Below are 22,057 nucleotides of genomic sequence, written 5' to 3' on the forward strand. Positions count from 1 at the left end.
TGGTCCACGATAAGACCTATCTGCCTACCTAATATAACGAAGATACCTCAGCAGACGCAGGCACCTAAAATGGCTTAAGGCAGAGGAAGCCCAGAGAAATCTATAGAATCGCTGAAGCAGACCTATGCCTGATGTATGTACCTACATACCCATCCCCCGGTCTCACCTCTGCGACTTGCCAGTATATCCCTCCTAGTAATAGTCCGACGAGGCCTTAGCAACTTTGATTCGCCCGCCATCATCCCTAGCCTTGACCACGCGCGTTGACCGCCAGTGCTGGCTCGACTCGCCCCCATGTATATAGTATAGTGTTATGTATGTCGGCCAGCGGGGTGCAGGACGAACCAGCCAAAGGGGCAGAAGGAATATTCTATGTACCTGCGAGACGGGGGTCGAAGTTGTCGGCTTGTTCCATAGCACCGACCCCTCGTCCACTCGCCAGCGGGTTCGTTGGGCTGCCGCGAGCGGCCGCGACGAGATCGCCTCCCTTTTACGCCTTTTACACGCATACGGGCACGCGTTTTATGCACGATATACATAATATATATATCCACCTGTAGAGATATATACCTATATGTATGTGTATGCATACATAAAGATGTACCTATATGCATATCCCTCGGGAGGTAATACCTCTGGCGATTGAACGATCCCTCCCCCCATCCACTCCCGACCAATACGCCCCCCCGTCTGACCGTCTCACCACGCCATCTCTACATACCACCCGTGGGCAGATGCCGGGGTCTCGTGCAACCGATCTTCGCGCGGATCTGCTCGAGACAGAGAAAGGTGAGAGGCAGAGACTACCGATTGTCCGCTGGCGCTGGGAGTGATCACGCCGTCTCGCGATGCAGCCGCACACCACCCTTCTTCGACTCTGCTACGCCCGTTGCGGCACTTTCGACGTACCTGCTTCTCCCTTGAGATTCGATTGGTTCCCGATTCCGTTGTAAGGGACCATCTAAGCGGCCGATATTCTTCCCTAGATGCGAGTGTGACAGGCGAATTCGCAGCAGCTCCATCGCTGGTGATGCAACCCCAGAATATTGGCACGGCCCTGTCTGGGTTGACTGGTCGACGAGCACCGCGCCGGGGGGGGGGGGGGGGGAGGGGTTTGGCCTGAGGGCCATGGGATCCGTCCTACCTACCTATCACCAGCTGAGAGCTCGAAGGAGACGTAGGCTGGCACGATCCAATAGGCGGGAGCCGCCAAACCAAGGCTTCCGGGTTCGGGAATCCGTGGAGCACGTAGCCACCGAGCTAGGTCGATTCACCTGGCTGCAGGAGGAGGGTCGAAAGGGGAAAGGTATCGTATCCACCACGGCCATACGTCGACGACCAAGTCGCTATCACCCTCACCCTATGGCCCTCGATTCGTTGGCAGGTGCTCTGGGGCAGCCCTCGACGGAGCAACAAACCTGCTTACAAGCTGCGCTATCACCGATCAGATGAGAGAGGCTCAGCGTTGTGTTCCAATTCACGACAGGTTCGAGCATGCAAGGCCAGACATCGGGCATGTTCGGCGAGTGTGAGACGAGTGCATGGTCACGACTCGCGATAAGGCTGCCAATCCGATTGCCCCAGACGTCTCCTATACGGCTGTGGCCACTCGCCAACAGGAACACCGGCCCAGTCGGAGCGGGACCGGCAAAAGTCCTAGACTGGTCCCTTTTCAAAAGGGGGGAGACACCGCCCGAAAAAGGTACACACCATAGTAGAGGAGAATGGTACGGGGACGCTGGTCGACAACAGAGTAAACGGCCTGGTTCGTAGCGGAAGTCCCAAGAAAAGATTGCCCCTAGACGCAGACGCACGGAGCTAGGGAGAGGAGGAGGGAGAAGAGACCAACGACCAATCGCGACGCCAACGCCAACGCCAACGACAGCAGTAACAATAGCAACGGCGACGCTCACTAAGCCTGATCGTCTATGGTCGACAGATATCCCCCAAGCTTGTCTCTTAGCCTCCTCGTCTGCACTGGAGACGGAAGCCTTCCCGTTGCTTCTTCCTCGTGCATCATAACCTACATGCGCACTGATCTATCTCTTGCAGCCACGGGGTGTCGCCGCGCATCCCGCTGCGTTATCTGACACCTGCCAACCAGCCCTCAGCCGTCTATCGGACCGGTGATCTCCTTCGACAATAGTCCAACAGTTGGCCCCTCGAGTAGAGCCCAGTCCCTGCCCGCTGGCGGGATCGCACTCGCTATACTGCCTTGAACTGGTAGGCAATTGGTGAGTAAATTGATCGATTGATCACTCGTCTACTCCCGCACGAGCCGTTGGGTCGAGCAGCTTTTCCTCGTCTCTCTTCCACCTACCGACTCTCCTCACGGCGTCTCTAGTCTAGGACGGGAGGGCATGGAGAGGCAAGAAGTGGGAAATGAATTTGTGCCGGACGACTAACTGTCTACCTATATCGACCTTCACCGCTGGTTTCGAAACCCGGTGACACCACGGCTCTCTCCATACATACGCCTACATATGTATGTAAGTAGGTGTGTATGTACGCCCGCGCGTTGGCCGGCCACGATAACCCGCATTGTATATAACTACCTGTTGCCATCGCGTCAGGTCGACCTTATCCGGCTAGACCCCACAGCCTCCCACCAGCCCGTCAGTCTGAATAATCCTCCGACCGACTTTCGGTATACCGACTAGGCCTGTCGTCTGTATGAGTACATCCGTGCAATGTGGTGTACCTCGAGATTAGGGGTGTATATGTGTGTAATCTTCACATCTGACAGAGCGTGCCAGTCGGTCAGTTTGGTTTAGTTTAGGAGTGCGTGGCCCGATTTCAAAATCCGTGAGAAATATGATGTGCGTTGGATCACCTTCGTCCGGTATCCCTTTCGGGGATACGCGACCTGGACGGGCGGGACGGGTCTCCGATCCATTTGGCTGTATTCGCCATCCCGGCGGTTTGCCTCGCCACGCCTCCACTGCCGAGGCGATCTCCATTTCTTATCACTGTCTGTCCTCTTTTCCTACTTTTCCGGCGGTTCTTTTATTCTTTGCCCCTTCTCGAAGTTCTGCCTCCCCCGAACCATTGGCTCGCGGGAGAGCTAGGTTGGCGTTCGTAATGCCGTCCCAACGACGAACTACACGACTCCCTACCCATAATACCATCGCATCGCGTTACATCACATCTGCCGCCGGCACTCGCCCGTACGCAGCTTGTTTCTTCTGCTCGACGGCATTGGCCACTGACAAATGGACCACTTCATCTCCCATCCGGTCTTGCACTGTTTGTGCTACCCCGATAGATATCATCATTGTCTGACGTATTTACCTTACCGGCTTGGCCTCATCTTTTCCGTCGAGGACCATGCTCAAACTCCCTTCCTGCCATCTCTCCCCGTTCTCGTCCCCGTCCTCGTCCTACTTCTTCCTCTTGCCGAGTACTCGCATGTACGCTCGCTTATGCAACCCGTCATCTTTTCTTGTCTTTCCAAAGGCCATTCCTCGACTCGGCTTCGTCACCTGGCGCAGCTGGGCGTAGCTGTATCGATATCTCGTGTGGCTGGTTTACTTGATGATACCCTTTTCTTATTTCTCGCATTTTTATTTGAAACTGCACTTCTGCTCAGCTCACTTACACAGGCGCGTGCACACATGCGTAGACGTCTACGGAATACACGTCAGGTAGGCAATGGATCACGAACTTCGAAGTTCTCCCTCCTAGCTAGCACGGCTTCCCTGTTCATATGTACACGTCACGCCGGCGTACATGCACATAACCTACCTGCCTGTCTACCTGCGTTATAGGTAATACGCACATACAACATGCGTACATAACACATATAGACACATAGACGCGCATGTAGACACAACCATGCCTCATACACATTCGACGTGTACGTCCACTGCTCCCCCCCCCAAGCCGGCTGCCCAACCCCCCGGCCTGGGCGGCACCATCCGCTCCCAATCTCTCCAACTAGTCAACGCTTCGCTTGTCTATCACCCGTTTATATGGCGTCGTCATATGTGTATCGTTAGGCTTGGGATTTGCGATGTGTGATTCGTCTCATTGATTCGGACGCTGGCCACCCTGTGCAAGACCGACCTCCCTTGCGGAATTGTGCTGCATCTACTTACCTAACCTGGGTCTTCCGTCTTACACAGCCGGGCGTATCCTACAATCCTACCTCTGCCCTTTTTGATCTCTTTTGGCACGCAGGTATTCTAAGAAGTCAGCGTCGCAAGGAGGGCTGGTATTACCTAAGACTTTAAAGCAGTCTTGATACCTCGCAAACACCATCACCGTCTGGCTTCCCTCCATCTGCGCCCCCCCCCCCCCCCCCCCCTTGCCTGGCGACTCGTGCTGGGCATGTCCGATGCAGGTTCCTGGCTCACCCCAGGAAGAAGGACGCCCAGCGCCAGACGCTCCGGCGTGAACGAGAGGAGGGTGGGACCGGATCAGTCAGACGAGACGAGACACCAGAGACCACACACACACATGTGTAGGTGGACTCTATACAGTGTATCTAAGATGCACTAAATAATAGGGTACCTTATCCTTATCCCTACTTGCCGGCGTGCGTCTCTCTCTCTCTCTCCATCCATCCATCCACGTTATCTATATATGCCTACCTACATACTACTACTCAGCGTGCCCGCACGATACGACCTTGGACCTGCTGATTTGGATGCCAACGGGGTTTCATCCCATCCGTACCGGCCATATACGGGACGTCATCCATCATTTATATATATACGAAGCCATCAAAAATACGAGCAAGGCGAGGCTTTGAGTTGCATCCTTTCCCTCTACTAAACTAAGGCGTAGGCATCGTCTGGCTAGATTTAGGTAGCTTAGGTGCTATGGACCTAAGGCACAACTTACCTACCTCCGACCTGCCTGGGTAGGTAGAGGTAGGTAGGTAAGGGAGGGGGTAGGTACCTTTACCTAACTTTCTGCACCTCTGCATTCAGTAGATTAGGTTAGGTACCTCCTGACCTCCTCTTCGATGGCGCTTCCGTCCCCCATTCCGGCTGGCCCCCCCCTCTTCGACCCGTGCCGAGACTAGATGGATGTACCTACATATATGCCAGGCACTATCCCAGGTGCGCCTATTTTTGCCGCCATTCAGTCAGTTGTTCAGCCATTCCAGGCCCAGCAGTAGGTACCAGGCCTAACCTATATACATTATAGTATTATGGTGTCAGCCTGGGTATCTCCAACATCTGCTTGGGGCATCTGAGATGCGATACCAGACCCGACTACTCCGCCTGCAAAGCCCCGGCAGGTCCCAGCATCGCACGCAGATTGCCATCACGTACCTGCTTGCAACTGCATTAACGGCAATAGCGCTTGCCGTGCTGGCGGGCCACTTCGCGTCCTCGGTCTACGTACAGCGACCTTCCGGGGGCTGCAGTTACGGGAAGGTTACAAGAGCCCGCCTTCCCTCGACCAGGCCCGGTACCTCGCTCGTATGGCGCGGGTACTTGTGCTTAGTAGGAGTACGCCACGCTGAGAAATGTCCTCCGCTCCCCGCTGCGTGGTACCCACCGTTACAACGTAGCACCAGTGGTGGCGACCACCGTGACCCGTAAGAGGGCAGGTACCTAAGCACGGGTTAGGTTAGGTCATGTATATAGGCATGTACCTGCTCTAACCCGAGAAGGTACCATCTAGGTTGGGTAGGAGGTAGGTTAGGTACCTAATCTAGGTAGGTAGGTATTCAGGTGCCTCCATCCGGTGCGTTAAGTACATTAGGTACACCTGAGTGTGTGGGGCTGCTCACGACGGCATACCTAGGTACCTACCTAGGTCCCTACCTCCTAGGCTAAGATGCCTACTAACATCCATGTAGCTGATGTACCTTCCCATAGTGGCCATCTTGGTCGGGTACCCTAGGAGGTACCTACCTACATACCTATACGTTGATGTATTTCCGCGCACCAATACGATCGTCCCGGCGTCGTCACAGGTCACAGCCAAGGGGGCAAGTGGTTGCGGCCTCTATGAGAGGTATCCGCTTTCTGTCTCGGTAGGTAGCTCGCTGTGGCACTCCTTTTGCCAGAAATGCCAGAAGGGGAGAGAAGGCGACCGCATCCCCCCCAATCCTCTCCCACCCGGGCCATTTCTCGTTCCCATTGGGAACCCTTCCACCCATCGTCATCCTGGAATTTGTCAATCCCCTTCCCTGTTCATCCCGCCGGCCTTGCTTCTCTCCCTCTTCCCGCTCTCCTTCTCAGCCATACATACCGAAGTACCTAACCTATCCCATCTCGACATCCTACGGCCTCGACCTCCTCGCCGACGGCATAGCTATGCTCTACATAGGTATACAGGTAGGCACCTACCTATGGCATGCTCGGCACTGCATAGCCTACCTGGCATACTACCTGACATATTACTATCACGTATCGATCCATCCGCCCGTCTGCCCACACCGTCTACCCGTCCGGCCCTCTGCATAACCTGCCTACTGAGTTATACGCAAATCATCTCTCTGCTCCCGTGCATAGTACCGAACGGTGGCCAGAGTGGCCGGACTAGGGTGGGCGGTCAACTGGCTAGCCACTGAACCACTCAAGCTGCTCGACGGCCTCGCTACCACCTCACTTACTACTGCTGCTGCGGCCGCCGCCTCTCTTGTGATCTATCCGTCAAGCCTCAAGGCCGCTAGCTTGTCACCGTCTCCCTTGTCCGCCTCTCGACTGCTGCCGCCTTTTCCCCCAATTGACATAGCACGCCGACCTTACCTACCTCTCTCTACTCATACGTACACGCATACATCGATACCGGCAAGCACACTGTAACCTGTAGAAAGAGGCACTACGCTCACGTCCGCCTCTCCCTCCTCTTCCTCCTCGTCCTCCTCCTGATCCTGATCGTTCCCCCTTCTCTCTGTTCTCACGCTCCCGCTCTCACGGCACACACCCACCACACCCACCACATACAATACCTACCTACCTACCTACCCATATATTATTCCCTCTCTCTCCTCCCACCCCTCACCTCTCCATCCCCCACCCCTGCTCCTGTCCCTGCTCCTTGTCCCTGCTCCTACACCCCCTGTCCCTGTCTGTCCTTATTATCATTATCATTATTGCCTCCTCTCTCCCTCTCCCTCCTCCTCCTCTTCCTCCCGCAGTTACTTGCGACCACGGGCCACGGCCACCACCACCACCACCACTACCATCACTACATACATACAACACCCCTCCTTCTCCTTCCATCTTCCGTCACGGAATCCGTGACTTGGTCAAACCACACACCAACGCACACAACGCCATCTTCCATTCGATCGCTCGCGTCGCCGGGCCCGTTGTATTCCAAAACGAGGGAGACTGGAGTCTTCTTATTCTCGATATCCTCGGTCCTAGTCCGATTGAGCAAGCTTTACTTTACGGGACGGTCACTGATCGCCCTGCACGCCTCTGGCAGCTAGTTCTTAATTGAATCTGGCTGCGCTTCCTTCTGCTTCTATTCTTCCGCCGGGTCCAGACCTGACGCCATAGTCTCTCCCCGTTGTCAGAGTATACGACTCGCGAATTAATCCTCCTGTTTGTCCCTAACACGTTTCACCGTTACCGACTTTCCTTCCCTTCGTTACGGGCTTGTCCGGCTTCGCCTCGTGTTGCGCGCGTGTCAAACGGGGCCTCGATCCGCCTTCGCCGTAGTTTGGCTGTTGTTCTCCATGCTATAGTCCCCACTTCACCCTGCTCGTCACCGTCTTTTCTCGTCGTCCTAGCGACTACGGCTTTCCCCCCCTTCAAACAATAAACCAGGCAAGCCAACACCGAAGCCAGTGATCTGGTCGTATCCTTCTTATTCTTCTCGCTCATCCTCTTCCTGTATCGTCTTCCCGGCTCACCATACTCATATTCTTCTTCGTCTACTACTACTGCGAGGGACACAAGCGACCCGGCCCGTCGTCTCGAACTCTGTGCCTACGAGCTCATCAGGTCGCGCCGTCTATCATGTCAAGTTTCCCCTCGGACCCTTACAAGATTCTCGGCGTATCTAAGGATGCTCAACTTCCCGAGATCCGGGGCGCCCATCGAAAATTAGTGCTGAAATGCCATCCCGACAAGATCCAGGATCCCAAGCTGAAGGAAGAAAAGCAGAAAGAGTTCCAGCAAGTTCAGCAGGCCTATGAACTACTGAGCAACGATGTCGAGAGGGCTAGGTACGACGACAAGGTGCTGCTCGAAGAGCTGAGGAGGGAGAGGGGTGTGGCCCCGGCAGCGTCTTCCTCGCCTCGCAACTCGAGGCGCCACGAGAGCAAGCACCCTTACGATGTTCACGATGCGGAGCCTCGCCCGTCGACCTTCGCCACCTCCCCTACCAACAACGTCTACGGCCACACACCCCCGCGTTCCTGGAACGATGACATGCTTCCGAGGAAGCCCGAAGACAGACCTCACCGCCATGCGAGGAAGACTGCCAGCTACGAGCACGAGAAACCGTCCTCTAGAAAGGACGAGGACCGCCGGAAGCGGGAGGACGATGATTGGTTACGGTCGCGCGACAAGGACGGTAGGGAGGCGGACCGACGGTCTCGCGAGCGAGACAGGGACGTGGTGAGAGAGAAGGATAGGGAGAAGGACAAAGACAAGGAACATTCCAAGAAGGACAGGGACCGGCGCAAGGACGACAAAAAGAAGGCCGAAAAGGATCGTCGCAAGGACACCGACGACAAACACCGCCGCCACAAGTCTCCCTACGTAGAGGGCTACCCAGAAGACCGGGACGAGGTTCCGTATACTTCGTCGTCCTCAAAGACGGAAAAGAAGAAGCCGACTAGCCGGAAGTACGAGGAGCCGACGACTCCGCCGCTTCCTCGAGAAACCAGTCGTCCCCCGGCCACTGAGCGGGAGAGGAAGAACTCGGCCACTCTGGAATCTGCCATGCGATACTTGACCAAATCAGGTGGGAAAGCACCAATGATCACCCGGGCACAGACATTCCACGAAGAGTACACTTACCGGCACGTAAATCCAATCGCCGTGCCGACGCCTCCCCCGGCCGCTGGATCCGCCTTTCCGCCCCCACCGGCGGCTGACCCTCGGGATGCTCCGCTGGAGGAAGACACGCCGAAGAGACCTTCGGCTAGAGTCCGTCGCATGTCCCATGATACCCCCCGGTCGTCGAAGGAGAAATCCTCTCACAAGAAATCAGGTCTTCCTCGCGAGGCCATTATTGTAGACACATCTCCAACCCGTCGGACCGTCCCCTCTTTCCAGAAGTCTCACTCGATCCCGATTCCCATACCCCCTCACCTTGGACGGTCAAATACCGACGGTCCTCCACGTCCACCGGGCCTAGAGCGTGCTGCAACGTGGATGCCGGGGGCCGACTTCGCTCAAGAGCGTGGCCGCTCGCGCCACACTCGCGTCTACACCGATGAATCCTCGGAAGAGGATCGCGATCGTCGGCACCGTCGTACCCGGCGGACGCGCTCCCCCGAGGTTATGCCTACACACACCACGGTGTACAAGCTGAGCGACGGGAGGACCGTCCAGCTACCGGAACAGTACATCCAGGAGTCGCCACCCCGAAGCTCTAAGAAGGCTTCGTACCCCATGGCTAACAGCGGGGCACGCCGGGTAGACCCTCGCGGGTACTACAGCAGCTATGAGGACGAACCGCAGCCGTTCATGGGCAGCGTCATGTATACCGATACGTTTGATCCTAGCGACATCAAGTATAGCAGCGAGCGCGCGAAGTATACGACAGAGACGTACGGATCTGGCGAGGTCAAGTTCAGCGAGCTACCGCGCTCATCCTACCGGGAGACGGTGTACTAAGTTGGTTAGAGAATGCTGGCGCGTAATGCACTCGGTCCCCGGGCTTATGGACGGCTGGCCATCTATCGCGGTTCCGACGGAAGGCGGTCGGCGTGGCGGGTTCTGTCTTGAGAGAGCAACATCCACCGAAGCGCATCTCATCCGCCGAGACGGCCACCTCGTCACCATCTCTGTTTTGTTTTTTTCTCTTTTGGGCACGACATTTGGCGTTCTGGATGGTCTTGTTGGTACCGTGTCCGCCGAAGAAACTTGATGAACTACAGTAACGACTTGATGTCTTTCTGAACGAGACCAGGAGAAGCGAGATGCGGATGAACCAGACTGTATTCCCCGCCCCCCCTCCACTTGAACGTTGAGGGGATGTTTTTGGGAAGAGGGAGAGAGGAGGAGGGGCCTTTATGGGATCAGCTGGGCATACAACCACGCTAGCCAGGGCGGCTGCCTGGAGAGGTTACTTGAGCAAGAGATTCGCGACGCAACTTTCTTACCGTCTTGGCCGAATCAGCCGTGGAGTGAATCACAACGGCAATCCTTCCGAGAGCTCTTCCTCTTTTCTCGACCTGCTCCTTGGCGAACATGCGCGCGTCGATTCGGCGATTCAGAGTCTACGAGTCTTACGAGGGATGTTTTTATCGTTTCGAATTTTGGCTTGTGCTTCTCGTCCGCTTCTGTCTTGATCTCCTATGTTTTTATTTTTTCATTTTCCCCTTTCGCCTCGTCTGATATATCACGCAACGGATATGGATGCTGGCTCGGGATTCTCTTGCGACATACATATACATACATACATACATACACATTTACGGCATAACGCGGAGTGAGAAACCAGGATCCAGGCTGGTTCGGGTGGATGGAGAGGGAACCCCGAGGATCTATCTGTTATTCCTGACGGGGGGGAAAGGCATACACTCATGGTTGTTGAACTCGTTTCGTTCGTTCCTTTTTGCTCAGGCGTTTGCAGCGGGGGAGGGCGGAGCATTCGTGGCAGACGGGTAGGAATTTGATGGCCGCACCCGAGGGTAGCGACGGCATGCACGCACGCATGGCCGATACGTGTTAGCAAGGAACATTGCTCAGTCACGACTTTAGATGTGGTTCCCGTTCCGAATGGTGACTTGTGTATGTACGGACGTGCGAGAGCGCGCGCGTGTCGGGTTGTGTTGGTGCTCGGTGGATGATGATGAATATCATGATCGGTACACGTCTTGGTCTTGGTTTACTACTAGTAACGCAAATGCGACGCATGCGATTTCCCGAGGCTAGACGAGACGAGACTTGGAACGAGACGAGACAAAACGAGAGGCGCGGAAGGGAAGAGGTGCGATGGCTGCGACGACGGCTGCTGTTACTGCTTGGTGCCACTTATACGTCTCAAATATGGCGGCAGCCTCGTCGAACCGGTGCGCGCGCGCGCATCCGGCTTGCTCTTACGGTTACAAGGCGGGTTTCCCGGGAAGCAGTAATTGTATACAAGTTTGGTTTCACAACGACGATGACGACGTTCACGAGAAGGCAGGTTGGTAGGCTTTTTTTTTCTTTCTCGCTCCTGTTCTCTGTTTTCCCTTTTTTCTTTCTTGATTCCGCGGGAGTACAACCGAGGTTGGTTTCGTGACTAGAGAGATACAGAGAGAGAAACAGAAGAAATGGCGCGTGTGTTCTAGTGGCGCAGGAGTAGTGAGGGTTGAGGGGAGGGGCACAAGACGGATGGGGGGGGGGGTGCGAGGCGAGGGTTACGGTTGTTGGGCATCTCTATTTTGGGGTCACGGGTGCGGTGCTCGTGCGCGCAGCATCTCTAATGGACGCGCGACTTAGTTCCGCCTTCTTCTTCTTCTTCTGTCTCTTGCATAGGTCTGGATGCAGGCGTTGCATCCATCTCGTCTCCGTCTCTTTGTCGGGGGTGAACACCGGGCGAGGGGTGACGGATGGGTTGAGGATCGCGATGGGGGAGGGGAAGGGGGGGTGCTGATGGGGAGAGGCGCTGTCGACGTACGTAATGGGCACGGCTCTCGGTTGCACCAGCATGTAGGTAGGCGGCAGGATAGGCAGGCTTGGTGGTGGTGATAGGCTTGGTGGTAGGCTGGGGCGTTCGCTCGAGCTTTGGGCTCTGGGGACGGGATCGGGCTCGGGCTCGTTTCCCGTTTGTGCGAGTGTGAGTGTTGTGTGTGTGTGTGTCCTGGGCTGTCCTGGGCTGTCCTATATGCCTGGGCCGGAGCTGTCCTATCTGGGTGTTGTACGTATCCGCGTACGAGAACGAGAGAGAGAGGATGACAACACGCAGGTGGGTGGATAGTGGATCAGGCCGGGCAGCGGCGAGGGCGAGGCAAGGGGTGTGATGGGACGGACAGGGAAACAGGCTGCGAACGACAGAATGCTAACTAACTAACCAGCAGAGAGAGAGGGGGGTGTCGGATGATGCTCGTCTGCTGGTCGGTCTCCTGCCAGCTCAAATCTACTTACGCCAGTTCCATCCGCGCACACAACCCGTCCTTCTTCTGCCATCTGACCGACCGACCGACTACCTGATAACATCTCTCTGCCCGCCCTTGCTGTCTTTCGTCCTCTCTCGACTTTGTCTCAACGGTCGGGTTCACCATCGGGTCGGCATCGGTCGGCCGGGGCGTGTGCCTGCGTGGGTTTGGTGCGTTCGCGATGGGCGCTGGAGCGCGGGGGCCGGCAATTGGCAGGGCTCTCCCCCTCCCCACGGCCCCCACGTGTCGGCTGACCGCAGGACGGGTGCTAGACATAGCACGGCTAAGCGTCGTGTGGATAGGTAGGTAAGGCATGTGCGTGTGATGACATGGATGTAGAGTAGAGTAGGTAGGTAGGTATAGAGGCGTACGCGGCTGGGCGAGCGGAGGGTAGAGAGACGGGGAGCTGTGGACTAGGCCGCGGGGGGGGGAAGGGGGAAGCGTATGCTATTCGCGATTGGGAGGAAAGGAGGGTGTGATGAACGACCGATCGGGGGGATCGATCACGCCCGCGACGGTGGTGTAAGTTGGAGAGGGGGAGGGGGAGAAGAGAATACGATGGCGGGAAAGGCCTCGCGGGTGGGGGAAATGGGGGTTGCGGATGCGGATGCAGATCTTAGCGGCGGGAGATTGTCGACGCATATGTGATAGAGGTGATATGTGACGAGGAGAAGGGAGAGCGAAAGGAGCGACAAATACGTGGGATCGATCGAGCAGCTCGACGAGATATATCGTCTAGAGGAGAATACCCCATATACCTATGGGTAACGATATAAGAGGGACGGACAGAGAGAGATAGAGAGAGAGAGCACTGCTCGGCATACCCTACGGAGAACCGTCGGGGGGGGCGTTAGGGGCAGGTTTATGAGGGTTAGTTGGTGCTGGTTGGCTGGTTCCGTCGGGCTTCGCGATGCCTTATAAAATACCTAGCACCTGTGGCGCGGCCACATAATTAGGTGCCCATTTTCGACGTCGGGGGATATAGTTCCACTAACCACCGACAGACAGGAACTCGGCGACCCGCGACTTGGCCCACTTGACCTCTTCCCTTCCCTTCTTCCTTTTCCTTCTCCTTCTTCCCTTTCCCTCTTTATTTTACAGCTTTTGTTTCGGGGTGGAAAGGCACCTTCGTCGGGTGCGCAATTAATGCCTAGCTCAGGGAGGAAAGGGGGGGGGGGAGGGGAAGGACGTAGCTGAATCGATCGGCTACTATCGATAGGGGAGCAGGCCAGGAGAGTTGCGGCCGTGTGCCGGCGGACTGGGACGAGATCGCAGGCGCGGGAGCATAGGCCAGGTAACGCGGCGGACGAACCGACGAGTCGAAGAGTACCTAGGTAGGTAAGAGATGCTTCTTGGGAGGAGCTTGTCTACATGTGCCGTCCCTCCTGCGCCGGTTTCGGGAAGAGGCACAGTGACCAGCCCCGAAACCACCACGGTCCTATATATATACATCTTCCTAGTCTCTCGCGGATCTGCTGCCCCTTTGCTACCTACGGTAGGCCTTGCGCTCTGCCCGCTCGACGTCTGGGGACGCCGTGCCTGCGACAAAACGGTCCCACTCCGCGCAAACCAACCTCGCGGATCCCCTTCCGGTGGGGAGATAACGGGGGCGCGAAGGAAGCAAGACAGCCAAGGGGGGAGAGGCTAGCTTCGTGGAGCAACTCCCGTGCCGGCCTATCGACTTGCCGTAACACGTTCTTCCGCCTTTCCGCGATCAGTTCTAGCTACGTAGGTAGGTAGAGTAAACGGGCTACCCGGTCGGTGTTCGCTCGCGCGTGCCCTGCGCCCCGAGATCGTAGTCGCCTTGCTATACCTACGACCTACTACTAAACTAGGTATCTCGAAGCTGTAATTCTGACGGGGGGTTGTTCGCTTGCGCGCCGTGTGCCGACGCACATATCGTGTCCGTCGTCCACGCCGGCCCCGAACTCCCCTTCGGAAGAAGCCCCAAAAGATCCCGACTTCCCGGTGCCGTCGCTGCGACGGCTAGGCCGGCCGGCCCCCGGGAACCTTGTTCTAGTCTTGGACCGAGGTCCTCTTCGCGCGTGAGACTTAGTACAAGAGACGAGACCAACGGCCAGACGGAGCAGTGTCGCTCACGACGTGCCGGTTGGCGGACCCAGGTGAGCGAGTGTCTATGGTGTTGTTAGCCGGGCTTACTACGTCGTCTGTCACCGCCGCCGCCCTTGCCGCCGTGGCCGCTCTGCCCCCCCCCTCTGCCCACCACGATTGCGCGGGAGCTCGCAGTGGTCTGATCGGAGGAGGCACCCGTAGACGCAGAGGGGTATATATTGGGACTGTACACTGACGTACGTACATGGAGAGAAACGAAACAGGACATAGCAAAAAGGCAAGGCGAAGCAGAGCCGCAAGGCACTGCGAGATATCCGCCGACCACCGCCGCCCTAGAACGCGAGCCGCGTTCTTACCTCTATAGACCTGCCCACACGTATCTACGGATAGACGGATTGCTCCTGACTACGGCGGTGAGTACCAGCATCTCGTGCCCTCCTCTCCCTCCTCGCAAGCACCACTCGCACGGGGGGGGAGGGGCTGTCTCCCTTTCCTTCTCTTCCCTCACCTCCTTTTTTTTGCCTTACCGCCTCGAGAGGGCACCCGCTGCCGAGTAAATTGCTTTGGTTTCCCGGCTAGGATTCTACGGACATAGGGAAAAACAAACCAGAGGGGAGAAAATGAACCACATACGAAGAAGAAGAGAGAAAACAGAGATCCAACGTCTAGACTAGGACGTAGAGTGAGCAGATCTGCCGTAGCTGTCTGTTAGTTGCTGTCACTGATACCGCGGGCGGGCGGGCGGCTGGAGGTACGTACCATGCTCAGGCCGAGGACCATGCTGCACCAGAAGAGCACGTTGTTGGCCGTCTTGTGGGTGCGCACCCACCGCGTGCGCTGCAGCATGACGATGGGCAGCTGCAGCATCTGGCAGACGAAGCCGTAGCCGCGGATCTTCTTGGTGATGCAGGCCATGACGATCTCGTGGCCGACGGCGGAGACGAGGAAGGTGGTGAGCGTCGCCAGGTGCCGGCCGATGCTCGGCTTCGACGTCGCGTACACGTGCCGCCGCAGGAACGAGTACACCGGCACGTTCCACTCGCGGCTGAACTCCATCCAGTCGGTGCTGTTCCACCAGTCGCTGTAGAAGTGCCGGTCCGCGAACCGCGTGAGCTCGGCGAAGGCCCCCAGCACGTACTCGAATATGACGAGGAAGACGAGCAGGAACGTCAGCATGAAGGGGAACAGCATCCACGACACCGTCTCGGCCAGGATGAGCATCCTCTCGAGCACCGACGTCGTGACGTCGAGCCGCACCGTCGACTCCTGCAGCACCGGCAGGATGAACTCTTCCGAGATGACGGTGAGCAGGAAGATGCAGCCGAACGTCGCGACGATCTTGGCGGTCAGGCTGGTCCAGTTGATGGTCTCGTTGCGCGGGTACTCGAGCTCGTAGCACAGTGTGGGGCAGAGCAGGTAGTCGAGGTAGTTGGACCACGACAGGTTCCGCGGGTAGGTGATGTTGCCGATGGGGCTCGTCAACTCGCGCGCCAGGTCCTCGCGCAGCTGCGCCAGCCCTTCGTCCTCGCTGTCGCTGTCGACCTCCATGTCTCTGTGCGCCAGCTCGCCCATCGGGTTCTCGACCGAGGGGTAGACGTACGCGGGGGCCTTGGACGCGCCGTGGGGCTCGTCGAGCGCGCGCAGGCGCTTTTCCGTCTCGGATAGGTGGCCGTTGTAGAAGGCGTACGAGTGCATCTTCATCAGCAGGACCATGGTGTGGAGGAGGAAGTAGACCTGGGACGTCCAGGTCCAGTTGAGGACGAAAGGCACGGCGATCCAGAAGGCGAGCCAGGCGACCTGATAGATGCTCTGGATGGCCCTGCCGCCCTTCCTCCAGGTCAGGGCGCCGGTGCTGCCCCTGGCGAGCTTGTGCAGCGGCACGCTGACGGCGGTGCTGGCGACCATGAGGAAGTCGGCGATGCCCAGGTGCCATAGCTTGACGGTGAAGAGGGTCCAGATCTGGACGCGCAGGGGGTAGCCGGTGTCCTTGAAGTTGCGCAGCATGGTGGTGATGCCCATGATGGCCAGGCCGATCCAGAAGAGGTTGAAGAAGCCATGGAAATCGCGATAGTCGGACCGGGGATCGAAGTGGGAGACTCGGGAGGCGAACTCGATGGTGGGGAAGATGCGTCGTCGCTGCTCGGCGCGGACCTGCTTACGGGCGCTAGACAGAGCTTTGGTGGACGCGGGAGCATTCTCGGGGACGGGAGTAGAACGGCCGCTGGCGGGGAGGGAAGACAACGCCGGTTAGCTGGTCGACGGGCTCTGGGTCGGGAGGAACTGGCTGAGACTCTCGAGAAGAGAGGGGGGAGAAGGGGGTCCAAGTAATCAATCACCTTGTCATGCCGGAGGCCGGCAGGTCCTCGGGGGGCGTGTCGAGCAAGCCATTGACAGACGAGCTACTATGCTGCCTGACCAGACCAGCCACCTGGGCGTGCTGGGGCTTGCGGGGACGCGGCCGTAGGATGTGATCGTGGCCGCCGTTGACCTGGATGTGGGTGGACGCCATGCTACCCGTCGCCGGTCGCCCTTACGTCAACATACAGCCAATGGGGGCGGGAGGCGTACGGCGAAGATGGGCGGGATACGGAGAATGGGGCTACGTGGAAGCAGCCTGGGCGAGCTCTCGTCTACGACTAGGTATCCGGGGGGATGGTTGGCGATATGTCGGGGGCGAATTCGGGCGGAAGGGGAGGGGGGATTACGAAGGGTGTTTAGCGTGGAGGGTTGGCGTGGTGGCAGTGATCGCAGGTGGTCAAGCAGGGAGCGATGCTGACACGACAGGGAGACGCTCGCAATCAAAAAATGTGTATATATTTTAACATGGAAAAGAAGGGAGAAAATCAAGGACGGGGATCGATAGGGACAGAAGCGAATTTAAGAGACAGAAACAGAGAGAGGGGTGTGGGAGAGGAAAGGAAGGAGAGTCGGTGGTCGAGGGGCGTCACATACTAAGCCAAGGGAATGCGATGGTGTTGTTGTAGGTGTTCTCTCAACCGCAGCTGGCCTGTTGATTAGGAGAAGAAGGATTGGGGCGACAAAGGGGGGTTGGTGGGGAAGGGGGGCAGATGTAGAGAGGAACCACTCAACGGCGACGCAACGGCGAACAAGGGAACAGACCCTGCAATTAGGGGTACCATTGGGGAGGGAGGTACCTATAAGTACTGCTAGTGTTGGGGGACCTCGTACCCTACGTAGTGACGCTACGGTGCCATCTCTACCTCCCATCTCTGTTCGGTACCGCCTGCATGCTCCCTCTACAAGGCATGAAAGGCTGTGCTAGGCAGATATATGGGCGAATGTAGCAGATGATTGCACGGACTCGGGGTGAGAAAAAGAGGAAAAGGAGAAATATGATAAATAGCAATGAAAAAGACCATTTTGAGAGAGGTAAGACTGTGTGTTCCAGTCGGCGCCGACTGCGTGTCATTACCGAATTTCGGGAATCGCCAGGCGCCCCACGGCCACCCCACTGCAATGCCCTAAGGCTAAGGCTTAGGGTACGTGCTGGGCGGTCTCGAGCTGTCTAGGTAGGTACCTACCTACGCCTTCGGGGCCTATCCGCTGTAATGCTATTAGTACGTATAAACGAGGGCAGATGCAGTGTCCCGTCTTGCAGCGTTGCCTCCTGGGCGTCGGGGCTTTTGTATCGAGTGCCGACGCTGCAGACTTTTGACGTCACTCGCCGTCCTCTGCGCGCCGCGTCACTGCGCCGATGTATCTTGGATGCACCGGTCTCCGAGGTAGCTAGGAGGTACCTCTATATTCGATGCATCGGTACCTTGGAGGTAGAGATCCCTCCTATAGGCACCTGGTAGAGCGTTCCAATCCAGGTGTGTACCTGCAAATATACATTCCTGGTACATACATAGGTACCTGTACGGATGGGAATCCATGGGGTACTTCACGCAGCTGCCTAGGCTGGCTGCGTCTCGGCCCCGACCTGCCTGTTAGTATTCCCTTCGATGCGTGCATAGCCATGTACCTACGTACCTGATCAGGTAAGAATTAGAAGACCCGGTATACGGCAACACAACAACCACCACCCCCTATAACTCACCCCTATAACCTCCGCACAGTGTCCGCCTCATCCAATCTCCCCGTATTCTCCCCCCTGTTGCCCCTTGACCTACCATCTCTCCTACTTAGGTAGTTATTGCTGCATCCGCATCTGCATCTGCATCTGCACAATGGGCGCCGAGTTCTCCGTTGCTCCGCAGTCGCGTAGCGAGCGAGCGAGGAGAAATAAAACACGAGACAAAAAGATTGGGAAACCCCGATATTTTCTCCCCTCTTCCAGTCCAGATGGGACCCTGCCTGTATCCTGTGCACAACCAACGACGACGACGACGGCTACGACGACGACGGCCAATACCTACCTAATACCTACCTCCACACGCCAGATTCCTCTACGCACACGTCTGTACGTGCCCCGCTGCCGGCGACAGATGGTCGACGGAGACGTCCTCTCGCCCGCCGGACAATCCCCACCCTGCCCACGTCGCTCTCCCTTGGCCCTCGTCGCCTCCTCGCTCACGCGTCGACGTGCCACTTGAACTGGTACCCTGGGTGGTCCGCTAGCAGGTGTGGCTGCCCGAAGAAGACCTCCCGTGCTGTCGCCCCCTCGCGCTCCACCCCCGTCCGGAACAGGCCCCGCCGCCGCAGCTCCGGGATCACGAACTCGATGATGTCCTCGAACGACCCCGGGTTCACCGCGTGCGCCAGGTTGAACCCGTCCACGTCCGCCTCCTCCACCCACCGCTCGAGCTCGTCCACCACCGTCTTCGGGCTGCCGATGATCTTGGGCCTGTCATGCTCACCCGTCCATCACGTCAGCACTGTTCAAGGTCCCTCTTGCTGGACAAAAGAGGGATAAGGAAGAAATAGGGTTGGGGTGAAATAAGGAGAGGATATGGGATAAAGGAGGAGAGGCTGTGTCGAGTCTCGACGAGCCTCGAGCACAACCCAACTCTCTCTCACACGTACATCATACCGCCGACGGACAGGAACTCGGCGACCCGCGACTTGGTCCACTTGAGGCCCTCGCTGCCGGGCACCGTGGTCGACCAGCGGTGCAGGATGGACCGGATGGCCGGGCGGTCCGCGAGCACAAGGTCCTCGTCGTCGTCGAAGGGGGACAGGTCCTGGCCCGTCCAGCCGCCGAACAGCGCGAGGGCGCCCTCGCGGTCGCCGTACGACAGCAGCTCGCGGTACTTGGCGCGCGCCTTCTCGTCCGTCTCGTCGACGATGACACACACGCCCGTGAACACCTTGATGCTGCGCGGGTCGCGCCCCCACCGCTCCTGCGCCGTCTGCCGCAGCGCGTCGACCGACTGCCGCACCAGCTCCGGTAGCTGCCCGCCCATGAACACGGCTTCGGCGTGCTTCGCCCCGAAGTCCGTCCCCGCCTTGGACGTGCCGGCCTGGAAGAGGAACGGCGTCCGCTGCGGCGACGGCTCCGCGATGTGCGGCCCCGGCACCTGGAAGTACTTGCCCTTGTGGTTGATGGGCCGCACCCGCCCCGCCACCGCAAACTGCCCCGTCTCGCGGTTCCGGACCACCGCGTCGTCCCGCCAGCTACCCTCCCACAGCTGCGTGGTGCCGGAGAAGAAGAAGATTAGAAATGTCCCAGTCGCCCCCCCAGAAAGGAAATACTCATATTATACCAGCTGCGTTAAAGGAGGGAAGAGAGTAATCGGGAAAGTCTCCACTCACCTTGTAGACGACGTCCATGTACTCGTCGGCGATGCGGTAGCGCTCGTCGTGCTCGATCTGGGTCTCGAGGCCGAAGTTGCGGGCGGCGCTCTCGAGGTAGGAGGTGACAATGTTCCAGGCGACGCGGCCGTTGGCGAGGTGGTCGACGGTGGAGAAGCGGCGGGCGAGGGCGTAGGGGGGGTCGTAGGTGGTGGAGGCGGTGACGCCGAAGACGAGGTTGCGCGTCGCGGCCGCCATGGCCGGCACGGTGTAGAGCGGGTCGTGCACGGGGAACTGGGCGCCGGCGGCCAGCGCCGGGTCCGCGTTGGCCGGCCCCCGGTACACGTCGTACGGCCCCAGCGTGTCCGCGATGAACATGGCGTGGAACCCGCCGTCGTCGAGCAGCCGCGCCAGCGACGTCCAGAACCCCAGCTTGTTGTACTCGTCCGTCCGGTTGCGCGGGTGCCGCCACAGCCCGGGCGACAGGTGGCCCGGCGTCGTCATGACGAAGGCGTTGAGCAGGACCTGCTTCTTCTGCTTCGGCGCCTCCTGCGCCCCGCCGGCGTCGTTGGACGATGCCATACCTGACGGTGCGTGTATATATGTGCGTATATATAGATGTGTTCTCTATCCCAGGTAGGTATGTTTCTGCCCCTGCGTGCAATCTCGTGCGCGAATTAGTAGGCCATGTCGAGCTGTGCCGTTTCCTCTGATGCCCCCCCGGCCGCGCTGCCGCGCCCGAGAGACCGAGGGTTAGGGGCAGTGCCGTGTGCAGGCAGCACGACTGACTGACTGACTTACGCGGAATTTGAGGCTGCTCTTGTAGCGTCACCGCGACCAATTCCTGTGTCGAGCCGAGATGTTTGTCAACGTGCCCGGCTAGAAGAGACACGACGGTGTTCGGGTCTTGCAGAGGTGATCTCGATCGAGGTAGCCAGCGGAGAATGTGTTCGTTCTATCGTCTGCCTCGGCGCCCACCGGCAACCCCCCACGCACCCTACACTCGTACATCCGATACGTACACATTCGCCTGTAAACCTGCCCACCCCGATCCATCCTGCACGTTTTCCATCATGATCTCCGCCGATTGCGTGATGCGCGCTTCGGGACCAGTCTGCCGTGCTGCCCTCCTTGTCCCGCCGCCTCCTCGCCAATGCGCGCCCCGCGATCGGTCGGGACGCTGAGGGTTTCAATTGGGTGCGTGGGCGTCGCCGTGCGCAGTTGCTGCTTGCTGTTAGATACCTATTATCGCTTTGCGTGGCCCGAGGTGGGCTGGTAACGAAGCTATTCTCCTATTAGAAGCTCCCACTTGGGCTCGTAGACGGACTCCTGCTTGAATCTGAATACATGTGTACGCACGGGAGTTGGCTGGTAGAAGATGAGATGTCTCTCTACTGCCGAGCGGTTCCGTATATGTCCTTCCATCGCAAATATACCCACGTGGATATGATATCGCGGAACCCTCGGACTCGTCCGGAATCAATCACAACTTGTCCTCCTGACATTCGTGCGCCAGACTTACTCGAATAGCTACAGATGGGTCAGACCCCCCCCTGGTGGATTGGCTACGTCGAGAACGTATACGATATTCTTAAAGCTAGCCTACCCTTCACCTACCTCCCTCTTCCCTTTTTTCTTCATCGTCATGCCCCGGTGGTGCGGGGTAGCCCAGACACCGTCCGCACGGACCGTCACCGACTTTCCCTTGGGACATCACAAAGAAATGGTGTGGTCCACGATCCTGGGAATTATTTGGCTCTCGCCATCTCGTAGTGGATTCTGCTCACACTTCGTTACATTTGTTGAGGAGCATTGCCTAATAGGTAGGTATAGTAGCGGTGGTAGGCGGCGAGTATCAACATGTGCTACCGTTGGTGACCAGCCGGTTGTGGACAAGCCTACGGAATACCACTGCCCACAGTCATTTGTTAGTCAGAAAACGGTATTAAACGTGATAGCTGTACACAGACTGCCCGTGACGAATCCCGGATACGTAGAGCTAACACTGCAATATTGGCTAGTCCGAGCAACGAAATCATCCACAGTGGAGTTTAAGGCTGC

The 22,057-nt window shown here is 57.8% G+C and overlaps 4 protein-coding genes across 4 annotated transcripts; 2 read left to right on the forward strand and 2 right to left on the reverse strand.

Moving 5' to 3' along the window:
• The first annotated feature begins 3,086 nt into the window (after positions 1-3,086).
• On the forward strand, positions 3,087-4,158 carry GGS23DRAFT_418039 (uncharacterized protein). Its single transcript, XM_051513734.1, has one exon. The coding sequence runs from the start codon at positions 3,213-3,215 to the stop codon at positions 3,765-3,767; it is 555 nt and encodes a 184-aa protein (XP_051373968.1). The 5' UTR covers positions 3,087-3,212; the 3' UTR covers positions 3,768-4,158.
• A 3,512-nt stretch (positions 4,159-7,670) lies between these two features.
• On the forward strand, positions 7,671-9,960 carry GGS23DRAFT_418076 (DnaJ-domain-containing protein). The gene has a single exon (XM_051513735.1). The coding sequence runs from the start codon at positions 7,932-7,934 to the stop codon at positions 9,759-9,761; it is 1,830 nt and encodes a 609-aa protein (XP_051373969.1). The 5' UTR covers positions 7,671-7,931; the 3' UTR covers positions 9,762-9,960.
• Positions 9,961-14,559: 4,599 nt separating this feature from the next.
• On the reverse strand, positions 14,560-16,941 carry GGS23DRAFT_418169 (MBOAT-domain-containing protein). The gene is made up of 3 exons (XM_051513736.1): positions 16,639-16,941; positions 15,062-16,523; positions 14,560-14,994 (listed from the first exon to the last, which is right to left on the reverse strand). Exons 1-3 carry the CDS (start codon positions 16,809-16,811, stop codon positions 14,968-14,970), a joined length of 1,662 nt encoding a protein of 553 aa, XP_051373970.1. The 5' UTR covers positions 16,812-16,941; the 3' UTR covers positions 14,560-14,967.
• A 1,630-nt stretch (positions 16,942-18,571) lies between these two features.
• On the reverse strand, positions 18,572-20,832 carry GGS23DRAFT_418457 (Nitrilotriacetate monooxygenase component A/pristinamycin IIA synthase subunit A). Its single transcript, XM_051513738.1, has 4 exons — positions 20,798-20,832; positions 20,018-20,650; positions 19,289-19,893; positions 18,572-19,109 (listed from the first exon to the last, which is right to left on the reverse strand). Exons 2-4 carry the CDS (start codon positions 20,576-20,578, stop codon positions 18,836-18,838), a joined length of 1,440 nt encoding a protein of 479 aa, XP_051373971.1. The 5' UTR covers positions 20,579-20,650; positions 20,798-20,832; the 3' UTR covers positions 18,572-18,835.
• Between the last annotated feature and the right edge of the window lie 1,225 nt (positions 20,833-22,057).

The sequence above is a fragment of the Durotheca rogersii genome, assembly GCF_024521655.1.
Source record: "Durotheca rogersii strain YMJ 92031201 chromosome Unknown GGS23scaffold_5, whole genome shotgun sequence".
In the NCBI taxonomy this organism is placed as follows: domain Eukaryota; kingdom Fungi; phylum Ascomycota; class Sordariomycetes; order Xylariales; family Xylariaceae; genus Durotheca; species Durotheca rogersii.

Coding starts and splice junctions, on each gene's coding strand:
- GGS23DRAFT_418039 (XM_051513734.1), top strand. CDS start 3,213: ATGGACCACTTCATCTCCCATCCGGTCTTGCACTGTTTGTGCTACCCC.
- GGS23DRAFT_418076 (XM_051513735.1), top strand. CDS start 7,932: ATGTCAAGTTTCCCCTCGGACCCTTACAAGATTCTCGGCGTATCTAAG.
- GGS23DRAFT_418169 (XM_051513736.1), bottom strand. CDS start 16,811: ATGGCGTCCACCCACATCCAGGTCAACGGCGGCCACGATCACATCCTA. Junction 16,524..16,638: donor CCGGCCTCCGGCATGACAAG/GTGATTGATTAC, acceptor CCTCCCCGCCAG/CGGCCGTTCTACTCCCGTCC. Junction 14,995..15,061: donor TGGTCCTCGGCCTGAGCATG/GTACGTACCTCC, acceptor CAGCTACGGCAG/ATCTGCTCACTCTACGTCCT.
- GGS23DRAFT_418457 (XM_051513738.1), bottom strand. CDS start 20,578: ATGGCATCGTCCAACGACGCCGGCGGGGCGCAGGAGGCGCCGAAGCAG. Junction 19,894..20,017: donor ACATGGACGTCGTCTACAAG/GTGAGTGGAGAC, acceptor GGCACCACGCAG/CTGTGGGAGGGTAGCTGGCG. Junction 19,110..19,288: donor CTGTCCGTCGGCGGTATGAT/GTACGTGTGAGA, acceptor TGAGCATGACAG/GCCCAAGATCATCGGCAGCC.